Here is a 14270-nt window from a genome sequence, read left to right on the forward strand (position 1 = left end):
GTGCGTGATGATCTAGCTCAATCAAATTAAAGTTTATGAACAACATTATTAGCTTCTCCTTGATTACGTGTATCTATTTTTTTTAATTCTATTTTCATTCTATGCAGAAGCAAGGAGCATCTTAGTGATCTTAGTAGTCTAATCATGATATTGTCTTGCATTTTCTTAACAAATATTCATATTCACTACTAAATAAGACTACAAAAACAGAACGGCAAAGCTTTTGGTGCATATTTGTGTAACTTTTCATACTTAATATAAGAATTTGAATCACTGGGCATTTTTGGGCAACCGTGAAAATTACACCGCGCATCGTGCGGTGTTATCCTCCTAGTATGATACAAAGCAGCATTGCAGTTTCCCAAAAAAGTCATAAGAACATGGCAATGGTGGCTGCTCATTCCCATGAGCTACCGAAAGTCAATTCTTGGACCCAAGCTGCAGCATATGGTTTTCCTATAACAATGCACCCTTCTGCTTAGATATGTCAACGACCACAACTGAGAATCTAATCGATGGTAAAGCACCCTTTATGGTTTCACACTATGCCACCTGATTTTCCTTACATGTCAAAAATTTCTTCGTATCTCTTATAGTTTTTGGACAAAAAGTAGTGACTATACCGTCGTTAGTTGAAATGTTAGTATCGCCTTTTCTGAAATACTAGCAGAACAACAGCATAATGACTTCACATAAAGTTATAAAGAAATCATGTCAATATATGCAAAACCACAGGGAAGTTGGAATAGATTTATAGTGTTTTCTCACACACGTTTTCGGAGGCCAATTGAATGGAAGTACCTTACATGCACTTTAGACTTCATATCAAATCACAGGGAAGTTATGTGGATACCTTAAAAGGTTGTGATTACATGCAAAATCACAGTGGGTTACTAGTAATTTACCCAAATAATTACTAGATCACTATCTGCAACGTCGGATACAAAATTGATACACCAAGCTGGCACCAGAGAGGGTATCTCTGCATGGAGAACAGAAACTTGGCAGAAGTTAATTGTATGAAATGCTAAAAATCCGTATGGTGGATCGCTGATATGATTTTGCATAGGGAAGCAAATCAAATGGCTTCGAATTCTCAGTAATGTCGGCGACAGTAAGGTTTGCCTCCTTCGTTAGCTCAAGAAAGTAATTGAATGTCTCAATGTTACGAATCACAGAAGCAATATATGCTACAGGGCGTCTCTCCAACGCATCATCTTTGTCCTCAACACATGGAGCACTGCAACTCTCGGCTTTTCCTTTGCTGCTATCAAACTCGAAATCCGCATGTTGAACTTCACTTCTGATACATTTGGAATCTGGTTGACATCCCTCACTGCGAACACTTCCATGATTAGGGAATGATGTTCCACGTTTCAGAAGAACAGTCAGGACGCGAACAAGATGGGGAAGGTATAATGGGTCATAAATGACATCTGCACCCACACTGCAGAATAGTAGAGAAGGTTACAAGGCTTACTTTGAGCTATAGGAGAGGAAAAGCAGAAAAAACTAGGAAGTCTAATTTACATGAACTGGAAAAAGGATGTCATGTGTTAGATCTCAATGCTGTAGTTGTGAACTGCTTAAGGTGCAATTAGCACCAAGAAACCATGACAGATAGGTGCAATGCACAAAGGGAGGTGGCTTTTAAAAGAGAGGCATGGGTGGAAAGCACACGTGCATAAAGTATTACAAATACTGGCTTCTAAGGGTAACAACTCACAACAAGCAAATCAACATTTAGCAAGTGGTTGAGAATTGGCAGCAGGAAAGTACGGGATACCAGAACAGCTTTAAAGGAAGATGTGTGAGAGAGAGAGATGCCAGTATGGATACTTGGGTTGGGAGGGTAAAGCAGGGAGAGAATATGAACATGGAGCAATCAGTAACTTCCCCAGCCAAAATATGCCCGAAAAAAAAAAAATTCTCTCTCAGTTCCCTGGAAAGCATTCTAAAAGTTGGAACATTGATGATACATGGACAAACTAATCATCGCAAAACTAACAAGTTCCTTTCTACATCAGAAAAGAGAACCAAAGGCATGGAACAATGTTCACAGTCTCGTAGAAGCCAAATAGATTTCTACTGTATTTAAAAAAAAAAAACAACAACAACAACAACAACAAAAAGAAACAAAAAGCAAAAGAACTTACATTATGTCTGGCGCAAAGTTTTGCAGCTCAATTTCTGTTGCAGATTCCCATGGTAAATGAACGCACTGCACCTGCAACCAAAATTATGTCAAGTTGATTAGCTGCTTGTCCTTGTCCTAGTAAAGTAAATCCATGAACAGCAAGGCAAGCTTTATAACAATGAAAAGCTTCTAGCCCTTCGCAGAAATTACCTCCAAATTTTAGGAAGGACCAAACCTCATCAAAATGACAGCAGAAATAAGAAATGTCTTGAAAATGCAAGGTTTTCAGATACTTATATTCCTTTATAAAGGAAATCAGTTTCTTTAAAATTTAGCTCTGCTAGTTTTAGGAAACCAGAACACAATACTAAGAAAACCAACATATGTAGGAACCAAAGTCCTATACTTACTGTACTTGCATCTTTTTTGCATTCTGGTACGTCAATTCTTGTGCTGAGCAGATTTGACTCCAAATTAAGCCTCATATTGGATAAAGTGGACAGGTCGCCATCACTCAAAACCACCTGCATAAAGAAATCAATTTAAGATATGATGGTATCAGAAGTCTTTTATATGCTCTCAAGAATCTTTTCACTCTGATGAGAGGGAAATAAATGCATAAAAAATCATGCCATTTAACAAAACTTGAGAAGGATGTTCTTGAAAAGACAGTAAACATACTGTTTAACCAATGATAAAAGCAGTTTTATTGGACAATTTTATCTACTAGTAGCAACTGAGACAGAAATGGTTGAAAAGTTTAGATGTATTCCCATATATAGCTCTTGCTCGAAAAGACTCTCAAGAAGTTTACCCAACTAGAAGCAGTCCAAGCCTCAGCAGGAATCAAATTTTCTTTGGCAACATTGACCAAGATATCTACATTTCAAGATTATATTTTTAAAGGTGAAATTTGGACTCTGAAGCTTTCTCCTAGTTGCTAGAATCCATCTACTGAAGACCATAATAATTGTGGATATTTAGACGCCAGACATAGTATGATCAAATTAATCAACAAATTATATAAGTGCTCCAAACAGAGGAGTTAAAATGCCAATATTGGGAATTATTTGAGATCTCAAACAGTAAGACCCATAGAGATATTATTACCTAAGGAACATTGCGACACAGTAAGCGCATAAAAAATGTACTGGAATAATAAATTACCAATTCTATTCCTAAAGCTGCCAATCCAATTTTGTAAGCTGAATCTTTCCTGATAAATAGATCTAACATCAATCGTAATCTCAATAAATATGTCAAACCTACTGTGGAATCAACGTGAATGGAGGCACCAAAATGCAGGTATAGGTGTCAATGGTATAAATGGTAAAAAATTTGTTGATCAAACCAAGAATTCAACACTTTTCAGTGAATTGAATTAAGCATCTCAGAAGTATTCAAGCTTTGTTTGCAAAATCATAAGAATTATCAAAACTGTACTTATAAATCTTGAGCTCTCTTTATGGAGGTTTAGCTTTCCCAAAATAGTTATTGGAACAGTTCATTGCAACTTGCATTGATTTGCTACAACCAGGCCTCAACACAAGAAATAATACTTTCATCTCTAACCAAGCTGTCAACATTTCTCCAATTTAAAGAGTTAAGAGTATTCTGAACAAAGCCCATGAAAATTACCAAAATCAGATGATTGCTATTTGTATACAGGCCTTCATAAGAGGTGAAGTGCCTTGCATCAGGTAATTACATAATTGAACATCAATCTGAGAATTGAAATATATCCAGCTGACAGTAAATGCCAACCAGTGCCCTCAACGATAAAAATGAAACTTTTAGGCGCACAACTCAAATTCTATATGCGTCTTAATTGCACAGAAACGAGAAGGGTTCACTGTATGATCTTCAATATATTAAGAGTAAACACAAGTCTCTGGATAAAGATGGAAGAAGGCCTTACATAAAACCAATAAGAAAGATGGTCGAAAGCATATGGATGCATTTTTTTTTTTAATTCAACAAAAAGCATGCTGGTTCCTTCAACGAACTGTAATACATGCATAACAATTAGAGAGGAGAGAGAGTTTGTGAGAAAAGCACACTGACTCCTTGCAGAAACCATAAACATACACATAATGGCTTGAGTTAGGGAGAGACTTACAGCAGAAGCTTTCACGTGGGCCAAACATATACCAACCAAACCTACACCTGAACCAACCTGTTTCTTGGTCAATTACCACAAAAATAAAATTCCACTAGAAATATAACATAATCATGATTAGTAAAATGAAGATGAATAAGCAAGTCAAAATTCACACTCTTCCCAGGGAGTGAAAGATGGAAAAACAGAACAGCAACTAAATTCTGGAAGGCATACCTCACCTCAAAACAAGATCTATTGGAAAATATGTTTGGGAAAGAAAGTATAAACTCTGAGAGGAAAAGACTTGAGGGCCAGATTGAACACCTGTTTAGACCATGACAGAAAGGAAATCCAATGAGGTCACAAACCGATCTCAGACCAACTAAAGTACATTAGACATTAAAAATATAAAAAAAACAATGGTCAGACTATAGAAAACCACTAATAGGGAGATTAAAAGAAAATCTTGTCGAATTTCATTCCTAAGAAAATAAGAACAAAAATGTTTTTTGAGGATATAGCATTTTCTCCTATGTTGCATTTTTGCATTTGAACAAATCAGTAGGTTGCATTTCAGCGACTCAATATTTGCCTACTCATACATATATGCTAAGTTAAGAAACATGCCAATGAGATCATGCAAATAAAAGACACTATTATTGCACGAGGCTCCCCCACTTCAGGTCTAATTAGATTTCTTAGTTTTATCTTTTTCTTTGTTTTGCAGGCCCCGGGGGCCCAGGGAGTACACTTACCAGTCTGTTTAAGTTATTTTCATTTACTGAACATTTGACTTCCCAAGTAACAAAACGCAACCTTAGTCTTACTTATGGTCAAAGATACAGAAAAATCCTTCTCCAGGTTTTCCCAACTCCCCAGACCACTTCTTTTCTCATTTTTAATCCAGTACATCCACCCTTCAAAACTTTTCCTGCAACTCAATGTTAAGCAAACCAAACCTGGTAAACTCAGTTAGAAACATTTTCTTACTTAAAAAGAGTAATCATTTTCACCATATTTGAACTACAAATTCATGTCCTGCTGTAATGAACATCTCAAATCAGAAAAAAGAGCAACTGCGTATATAAGGTCTCTGAATGACGAGTCTGAAATCAAGGTAAGACACAAGTTGCCTATCACCCAGAGTCCATCTTGCATCCATGATTCAGGAATCCCAGCCAAGCTAGTTGGCCTTCTTATTCAGTTACGTATTCAAATATGAAACTACTATTCTTTCTCTGTCAACTTATGGTCTGTCCTTTTGAGAAGAAGCATGCCACTTGCACTGATGGACATTGAAAAAACAACATGAAAGTTCTTGTATCCTTTTCCACATCCTCCTGGCCGAAAAAAGGGGGAGGGGGAAGAGAGAAATGGTATGTCCATCTACCCCATTACTTTGATCAAGATTGAGCTCAATTTCATATGTGGCAATTCTGCCAAGATCTATTCATTAGTTGGGGAGAGAAAACGAGAAGCAGAGTGGGCATAACAAAGGTAAAACTTGGCAATCAACGTGGAGTATGAAGAGGGCCATACAGTATGGAAAATCTCACACAACAATTCCCTTCCCAGACACTGGAGAATTAGCACCTCACAGTGTAAATAAAAAATGTGACAAACATTATCATTTCCCTAGGGTTGGTTTGAAGAGACAAGTAGAATAGAAATTTTAAACGAAGAAAGCATGTATTTGGGAACTATTAACATCTCCACATTCACCAGTCAAGAAAGCATATTGATAATTTGTTCACTTTCTGCACTACTTCTATCCAACAGCGGGGGTGAGATTGGCAAAATAATACCTATGCAACAGTAAAGAAAGCAACCTCTTTCCAAATATATTTTCTCATTGCAATCCTTACAAAATTGGATTCCCTCATCAACATTTAAAAGGAAAAAGGGTATACCCTGTATCTCCTTCAAGCATGTTCACTGAACAATGAAGTGACACTTCCAACTTCTTAGATTTCGGACAACTTGAAAGTTCACAACATTCTACAAGTGCCAAATCAACGCAAAAACTATTAGTAATCACAATAACAAAAGATAATAAATGCAAGGTATTTTATATAAATCCTCACCATCAGGAAAAAGAAATGAAATTCTTTTCAAAACCCTTGAGTTCCCTCCTGAAAAGTTGTCACCCTGGAAAACCCACAAAAATTGAACCAAAAAAAAAAAAAAACTTATCTTTCAAATAAACTTTTGCAAGAAGGCCATAAAATATAACAAGAAAAAAAATTTTAAGAAAAAATCACTACCTTTAAATTAGTCATGATAAAAGCATAATGCTCATATAATTCATCCAACACAACACCTCCATCTGACTCAATTTCGCCAATTAGCTTCTTTAAAACCCTTTTCAAGTAAGGCCCCTGCTGGCAACCACCATCCCCTACCTAAACAGATACATGAAAACCTCTCCCAAAAAAAAAGAAGAAGAAGAGGAAGAAAGAAAGAGGACCAGTCAAAAAATTCAAAAATTTCATTAACTTACTGTAGTGTTAATATAATTGTTCCAAATGAAGCCCTGTATACTTTCCCCAATCAAACCACCACCACACTTCCTGACAGTTGTTCAAAAACTTTGCATGTGAGCCCCAGAAATTTACCGTTCCGCACAATATGATAGCATTTGTTTACCTTGCCAAGGAGATTAGGACGTCAGGGGGTTCCATTGCAAGAAAGGCGGAAATCAGATGTAGATACGGAGGCTTAGAAATGTCTACTGCTTGCTGGTTTTCTTGGATATCCATGGCCTTTCTGAACAGAGTATGCTTGCAGACGACGTGTTTGTTATTTTGCGCCAAAGACTTCTTTGCTGGGGAAATAAAAAAACCTTTTTAAGGAAAAATCGTTTTTCAAGTGGATAAAATTTCGTGTCCGAACCTCTTGCGACCATATTTTGCCTGAATCCATCATTTTAAAAGCAAAAATGTTAGATCTTATTTGTAGTTAAACAAATAATCCTGTCCATTTTTATTTTTGCCCATAAAAGGTCAGATCTACTAGAAGTAGCAAAATGAATTCGTATCCACCAATCCATCCATATAAACCAATCTTAAATGGATTTGGATGATACATATAAATTTAATGGTTTTAAATAAATAATTTATTTAAATTTAATTATATTGGTAGATTTAAATGGATTATCTATGTGTCATTCATATACATTCACTTAACTTAAAAAACAGAAAACAAATATGGTGATTGCAAATATTTATAAAAAAGCGAGATAGAACCTCATGGACTATTTATTCTTTCCTTCATAACTTTCTCACATGCCAAATTAATTTTGTGGAATCACCTATCCTTTCTTTCATAGCTAGAAGTGGCAAAATGAATATATGGTTGATAAATGGTTTTAGTTAATTATTATAATTATATTTATGTAATATATATTATAAAATTATTAATATTATAAAATAATATATTTATATTATTTATAAATATATTTATATGTGCATATAATTATAATATATATAATTAGAAATCTTAGTTCAAATTTCCGTGTTCCTTTTTCACTTCTCTAATCCGAGTTTATTGTCAAAATAACTCTTCTTTTGAAACATATACCCAAAGTAACCTAATTTTAAAATTTATTACCTTTATAATTCTTTTTTTTCAGTATAGGTTGCATATGTGATAGGATAGAGATAGAGGTACATACTATCTCTCTTTCCCAATTAATATCTTCCCTGATTCTCTCTCTGAATCTACCCACTTTTTTTTCCTTTATTATTTTTTGTCCTTTCGTTATTTTTCCTTGTCAAATGTAATTGTTAAAATTCAATATTTATATTAACAACATCTAAAACTTCATTATCATTCCTGATATTGTATCTGTAGATGAAAATATTCTGCTCGAATTGATAATTTCTAGATAAATGAAGATTATTCTCTTGTCTTTTCTGTTGTGCAGTTTTTGGAACATTCCTATGGCCTTCAAAAAATTTTGAATACTAATTGCTTTAACAAATGATTTCTCACACCGTGTGCTTGATAAAATGTCTAAGAGGAAAACTACATAACAACATAAATTCATGTTCAATATAAGCATGTTCATTTGTAGTGCCTCTCTATCACATAATCAAATAATCTCGTATACTTGAAGTATTTTTGCACATTTATTCAACATCAATTAATGGCTTGTGTTACTTTTGAGAAACTTTAGCATTATCTTAATTGCAATAGTTTGATTACTTTTTGTAAAAGTACTTTTCAAGGAGTAGAAAGCATAACATAAACAAATATGATAACCTTGAAATTTTTTAACTTTTTCTTATTATTGCTTATAATGTTCATTGCAATTTTTGTATTTTGCAAATTTATTTTTGAAAAAATATATGCAATAAGTTTGATACATTTTAAAAAATTGCAGAGAGCAATAATAGCAAGGTCGATAATGGTAAATTTTATTTTAAATAATTATAAGGAAATTATCAAAGTTATGAAATTTTCTTGTGCGACTATAATAAAACAGTTTAAATTTTTAGTTTTTATTGAAAACTATAAACTAGATTAAAGCTTTCCTTTCTTGTTATCCTACATGACAATCAAGGTAATTAGGTGGCAACAATAACATCGATTTGGGAATAAAATTTGAAAGTGAATCACATTGGGAATATTTTTTAGAAAGAGTGTTATTTTGGCAAAAAACTCCCTTAAATCCCATCTCTTCCCTATTGAAAAAAATAAAAAGAAAAAAAAATGATCGCCTGACGCACCAATAAATAAAGTGGAAAAAAGGAGGGAAGAGGGTAAGTTGCCATAACAATTTCACTTGCCAAGTTTGACGGAAGACTCTGAAAGGCTTTCTTTAGAGTGGCATAAACCTAACCACATTTAGTTTTAATCATTGCTTAGTTTTAATCTTCAAACGCAAAAGTTCAGATGCTTCGACAAGGTCTAAGCCTATGTTACGAACATCCCCAGTCCATGTGCAGATTATAGAGTACTTAATGAATGAGAAATGCTTGAAGATCAATGCAGTAAACTCCTTCAGGCTAAACAGGGTTGGATGTCCCTATCATGTGTTCCTCCAATTTCATCGAACTAAAAATCGCAGAGACGATTCGTTATGATGGACGGCAGAGGTCTCTGAATCAAACGCAACCTCAACCGTCTGCTGCTGGCTTGACAGCATCAAGACAACCACAAACTGATAAAAAAAAAATGTACAGATAATCGAGGAACAGAGAATGATCATATGCCCCCAGGAAGCAATGGCTAATTGTAATGGCATCCCTGATTGCAACAGCAACATTTGAGGTCGCACTTCACCCTCCTGGTGGACTCAAAGAGTAACAATAATACAACTTCTCTTGCAGATATTGCAACTCATAGGCCAGGACATGCAATCTTTTATGACCTGAAACGCTACGAATCTAATTGTTTCCTGTTTTGTAACACACACGTCTTTGTGATTTCTGATAGCATCATAGTTGCTCTGATAAGCCCAAGAACGATCAAATTCGAGTTTAGCAGATTTTTCAACTATATGCTTTCTTTGCTGTTCTGGTTTGCTCTCAACACTTGGTTCGGCTTTTCACCCTTGATTGCTGCAGCATGGAAGATGTTGAGGAAGTTGAAAACTACACAGCTTCTTGAGTGAGTTTTTTGTCAGATACTATCCACGAAAGAAGTGCTACATGTACTAACTGTGGAAATCAAGTAAAAGTCATTATTCTGTTTCTGCATAAGCTATTAGTATTGATTACCAGAAGGGTGGCAGACTAGTGGTTTGTGCAAACTTTTCTTTGTCATTTTTTGAACTTTCAATTTTATTCTTATAGAAGCTAATTTTTAACTTAATTGCCTAATCGTATTTTGCCAACATAACTACTCATAACCACCCTACACATTGTAACTACCAAATTAGTATAACATTATAATTTTAATAAACTTATTTAAATTGTATTTATGTAAAAAAATAAAAATTCATATAATATTAATTCATTTAAATTATTTTTAAATTGCACATACTTTGGCTGTGCCCTTAACATTAGTTGTTATTATTATTTTAATGATGGCAACATTCTTAATCTTAAAGGTGGTTGGTTCTTAGACCAAATATAATCAAGCAAATTGAACATAATTTCTCTTAATTATAATTGAATATCTCAAGGTGATGGAATTTTTATTCCTATGTAAAAAGTTCAAGCATATTGTGTTTAAGAAACAATAGCCTAATTCAAGGTTATTATTTCTCTTTAATCTGTACAATCAAAAGAAATATAAGCTTTTCTACACAATCAAAAGTAGTTGAACAATCGAACATAATCAAATTACAAAGAGTGCATTAATTAGGAGAAATGTAATTTTGAGAAAATTCTACACAATTTATTTCTTACATGATAGGACTGGCAATAGGGTTGGATTGACGCAATCTTGGACCAGGGGTTTGGCTACCAATGTTTATAGGCTGGCAAGGTGAGAACTCAAAATATAGACCCAGTTAAAATGGGTTGAGCTTCGATAATGCTCTGAGTTCAACCATACATAAGCTTGGCCCATATAATTATTTATTTAATGTAAAAATTATATATAATATTTATTAAATAAAATTGATATAAATAATTAATCATTATTTAAAGAGTTATGAATTTGTAGGCAAAATTTTTAATAAGTTACAAAAGTTATCGCATTCCTTTGTATGTTATTATTTTAGTGCCAACATTCATTGTATCAAGACGGTTTTGTATGTTGTTATTTTAAAGTTAACATTCATTATATCAGAGCGTTTCTTTATGTTATTATCTTAGTATACACTATCATCGTTGAATTCATAACATGTGTACAAAAATTAATTTTCAAATTCAAATTTTGCATAGTTATCAATCATCCAACGCTAATAGTGATTAATTCTTATTGTACGAGTAAATCTTTCCTACACTGACGGTGTATACACTATCATCGTTGGATTCATGACATGTGCGCAAAAGTTGAATTTCAAATTCAAATTTTACATAGTTGTCAATCATCCAACGCTGATAGTATATACACTGTCTTTTATTTGTATTAGAATCTACATTATATGATAGATTTCTGCTATTTTCATCTACACTTCAACTTCTGATTCACCTTGTTAGACAAGGGAACCTTTATTGGGGCATTTTAATAAAAGATCAAATGGTATTGACCAAATTTTGAATCAGTGAGTAGCTTCTAAAGAATTTATTTTGGGAATTATGGGAGTTATAATTCATTTTAAAAGGGTTATATATCTTACGTCTTAAATGAGAGAGTTATGATATTTAGATTCCTAACTTCACTAACAAATTTTATACTAGTTATATAAGTTACCATTTGCAAAATTCGTCATACATTATATTTAGACATATGATTTATATTTAATATTAAGTGTGTATGTATAGTAGGTCTGTCAATTGGACAAGTTTTAAAATTTTCACGCTTAATCACAGTTAAAAATATAAAAATTGAGTTCATTCAAATTTCAATCATCCAAGCTAGGGGTGCAAACGAGCCGAATCGAGTCGAGTTTTGAGCTTATCGAGTCGAGTCAGGCATATTTATATGAGAGCTCGAGTTCGAGCTCGAGCTCGTCGAGCTCGAAAAATAGAGCTCGAGCTCGGCTCGACGTAAGAAAAGGAAAACTCGAGATCGACTCGTTTATGACTCGTGAGCTTAGCTCGAAATCTGGCTCGCGAATAGCTCGAGTTTCGCTCGATTTTCTAGCTCGCATGAAGCTCGAAAGCAGCTCGAATTCTAGCTCGTTTGGAGCTCGAGTTCGAACTCGAAAATAGCTCGAAAATTTCTGAAACTTTAAGCAAGAATACAGCATTTTTCCCCCATTTTTTGACAAAATTTGCGCATGAAATAACTACAATTTTTCACATATTCTTGATTTTGCGGCCTACAAATTATGCACTAATACAATCATAAATGTCCAAATGTCCACTAATACAAATTATCCAAAAATTATCCACTAATACAAATTATCCAAATGTCCACAAAAATCCATTAATACAAATTATGATAACTTCACTAATGCCAGCAATGGATCTACAAACCAACCTGCAGGCAACATGCAAGAGCTCCTTCAATCCATCAAGAACTTCAAAAGATAGAAATATACTCATTAAAATGAAATTATATGAGGAAATACAGGTCTTTTAGTCCAATTTTTCAGCCAAAGCTCAAAATATTACAAGCTATCACAAATTTACAACACAAAATATTTGTTATAGACAGCTTGATACATCCAATTGAAAAGATATATAGGCACGAAAGTCCAGCCCCAATTTCGTTAAGCTGTTTTAGTCTCCCTCTACCCATTTTACAGAGAAAGCAAAAAAAAACTTGGGCAAAAATTAATTATCTTTGCAGAAGAACCTGCCCGGAAAAAGAAAATCAGATAACTTCAAACAACTCAACAAATTTCACGACTTTCTATTGAAACTGTAAATACTGAGAAAAAATTCCACTAATAAGTAATTAAACAGATGTCTCCTTAAATGCCACTATCCCATAGTTACTACAAGATCTGGAGCAATATCAAGCCTCTTAGCACTGTCTCCATTTCATTTTAAGCATTTTTATTATCAGAATCCAAAAAATTATAAAATTGTAAAATCTTAAAACTTTGGGGGAATTGTAAAATCTTAAAACTTTGGGGGATAAATAAATAAAAAAAATAATAATAAAGTAAAATGAAGGACCAAAATCATGATCCTAGGAATGGGGTCGTCTTTTCTCCTCTGCGGACAGAACATCAAAAAGCTCAAGTCTGATCATTTCCAATCAAAATGAAAATCACAAGATCCTTCCCATGCCATTTCAATCCAAATTCATACGATGGGAGGCATAAAGCAACAACAAAAAAATGCAAGACTGCAATACATCAAAATTTCTCAGGTGCGAGGAAATGAACCTGCGGACTTAGCCGGTTCTTTAACATGAAAGAAAAAATGCAAACGAATCTTCTTTCAATAAGAATTTTCAGCCAGGCATTTCGTCGAACAGGTTAGGGGCATCACAAATTTCACTAATCTTCTACTCAATTAAATCTATATTCAGCCCCCACAATTTACAGCAAAACCAAAAGAATACAGTCTAATCAACACACAGAAAAGGCCACGAACAATCGACGTAAAATTTGAAACAACATGCTAACGGCGGACATGGCACGTTCATCAGCAAACATGCTCTGAAATCTTTCAAAGCTTATGTTCGAATGAAAACTGAAATATAATGGAGAAGATTAACTTACAGTGGTCTCTCGCGGTGAAGTTGCTGAAGTGGAGAAGATTAACTTTTTCAGATGAACCTTCCTTGCTCTGTTTTTTCGCAGCTTTGCTCCTCTGCCTTTCCTTGGAACTTGCCTTTCTTCCCAACCTGCCCTTAGCACTACAAGATCTTGGAGGTTGCTGAAGTGGAGATGGCGGAAGCGGTGGAGATGCAGCTAGCAGTAGCACCGATGACTGTGGCTGAAGTGGGAGGAAGTGAAGAAACTCGAGATGCAGCTAGCGGTAGCAGCAATGGCAGTGACGGAAGTGGAAATTGGGAGTTTGGGACAGTCGGTGGCGGAGGAAGAAGATCAATCGAAGGAGTCAGCAGAGCATAAAAGTTAACCTAAGTGAAGGAAGGAGGAAAGTTTACCAACAGTGGCTGAACATCGATTATAGCTTAGTGCGCAGAGAACATGTAAATTTTAATTGAAGCAAGGGTATTTTTGTAATTTCACACTTACTCGAGCCCAACGAGCGGCTCGTCGAGCTATCGAGCCTAAGAAACGAAGGCTCGAGCTCACCTCGTTTATCTTAACGAACTGCTCGAGCTCGGCTCGAGCTCGGTCAACACGAGCTCGAGCCGAGCTTTGACTCGAGCTGCTCGCGAGCAGCTCGAGTCGTCACCAGTCCTAATCCAAGCTCAGCTCTTTTACATCATTAGGCTTTAGGCATCAATATGGGCTTGTCCAAATTGAACAACTTCCTATTTTAAAATTATATTTTCTAAAAATACAAGATATTAATTAAATAAGTTTAAAGTTTAAGATTTTAATAGCAA

General features: G+C 34.6%; 1 protein-coding gene and 1 long non-coding RNA gene across 3 annotated transcripts; both read right to left on the bottom strand.

Moving 5' to 3' along the window:
* Nucleotides 1-787: 787 nt before the first annotated feature.
* On the bottom strand, nucleotides 788-7237 carry LOC113732787 (uncharacterized). Of its 2 annotated transcripts, none has more exons than XM_027258761.2 (10): nucleotides 6885-7237; nucleotides 6739-6808; nucleotides 6503-6640; nucleotides 6323-6386; nucleotides 6149-6236; nucleotides 4478-4562; nucleotides 4257-4313; nucleotides 2548-2661; nucleotides 2157-2227; nucleotides 788-1336 (listed from the first exon to the last, which is right to left on the bottom strand). In XM_027258761.2, exons 1-10 carry the CDS (start codon nucleotides 6995-6997, stop codon nucleotides 1012-1014), a joined length of 1125 nt encoding a protein of 374 aa, XP_027114562.1. In that variant the 5' UTR covers nucleotides 6998-7237; the 3' UTR covers nucleotides 788-1011. The 2 variants fall into 2 exon arrangements, with proteins under 2 accessions (XP_027114562.1, XP_027114561.1); XM_027258760.2 differs by having other exon boundaries at nucleotides 788-1447; nucleotides 6885-7231.
* A 4831-nt stretch (nucleotides 7238-12068) lies between these two features.
* On the bottom strand, nucleotides 12069-13911 carry LOC113732788 (uncharacterized). The gene is made up of 2 exons (XR_003458887.2): nucleotides 13474-13911; nucleotides 12069-12278 (listed from the first exon to the last, which is right to left on the bottom strand). It is a non-coding gene; the product is annotated as an uncharacterized lncRNA (long non-coding RNA).
* Between the last annotated feature and the right edge of the window lie 359 nt (nucleotides 13912-14270).

The sequence above is a fragment of the Coffea arabica genome, chromosome 2e, assembly GCF_036785885.1.
Source record: "Coffea arabica cultivar ET-39 chromosome 2e, Coffea Arabica ET-39 HiFi, whole genome shotgun sequence".
Classification (NCBI taxonomy): Eukaryota; Viridiplantae; Streptophyta; class Magnoliopsida; order Gentianales; family Rubiaceae; genus Coffea; species Coffea arabica.

Bases quoted from the DNA above. Each gene is read 5' to 3' on its own strand.
- LOC113732787 (XM_027258760.2), bottom strand. From the start codon at position 6,997: ATGGATATCCAAGAAAACCAGCAAGCAGTAGACATTTCTAAGCCTCCG. The intron at 6,809-6,884 runs GTAAACAAATGC...AACAACTGTCAG, and splicing joins GTCCTAATCTCCTTGGCAAG to GAAGTGTGGTGGTGGTTTGA. The intron at 6,387-6,502 runs GTAGTGATTTTT...TGGGTTTTCCAG, and splicing joins TTATCATGACTAATTTAAAG to GGTGACAACTTTTCAGGAGG.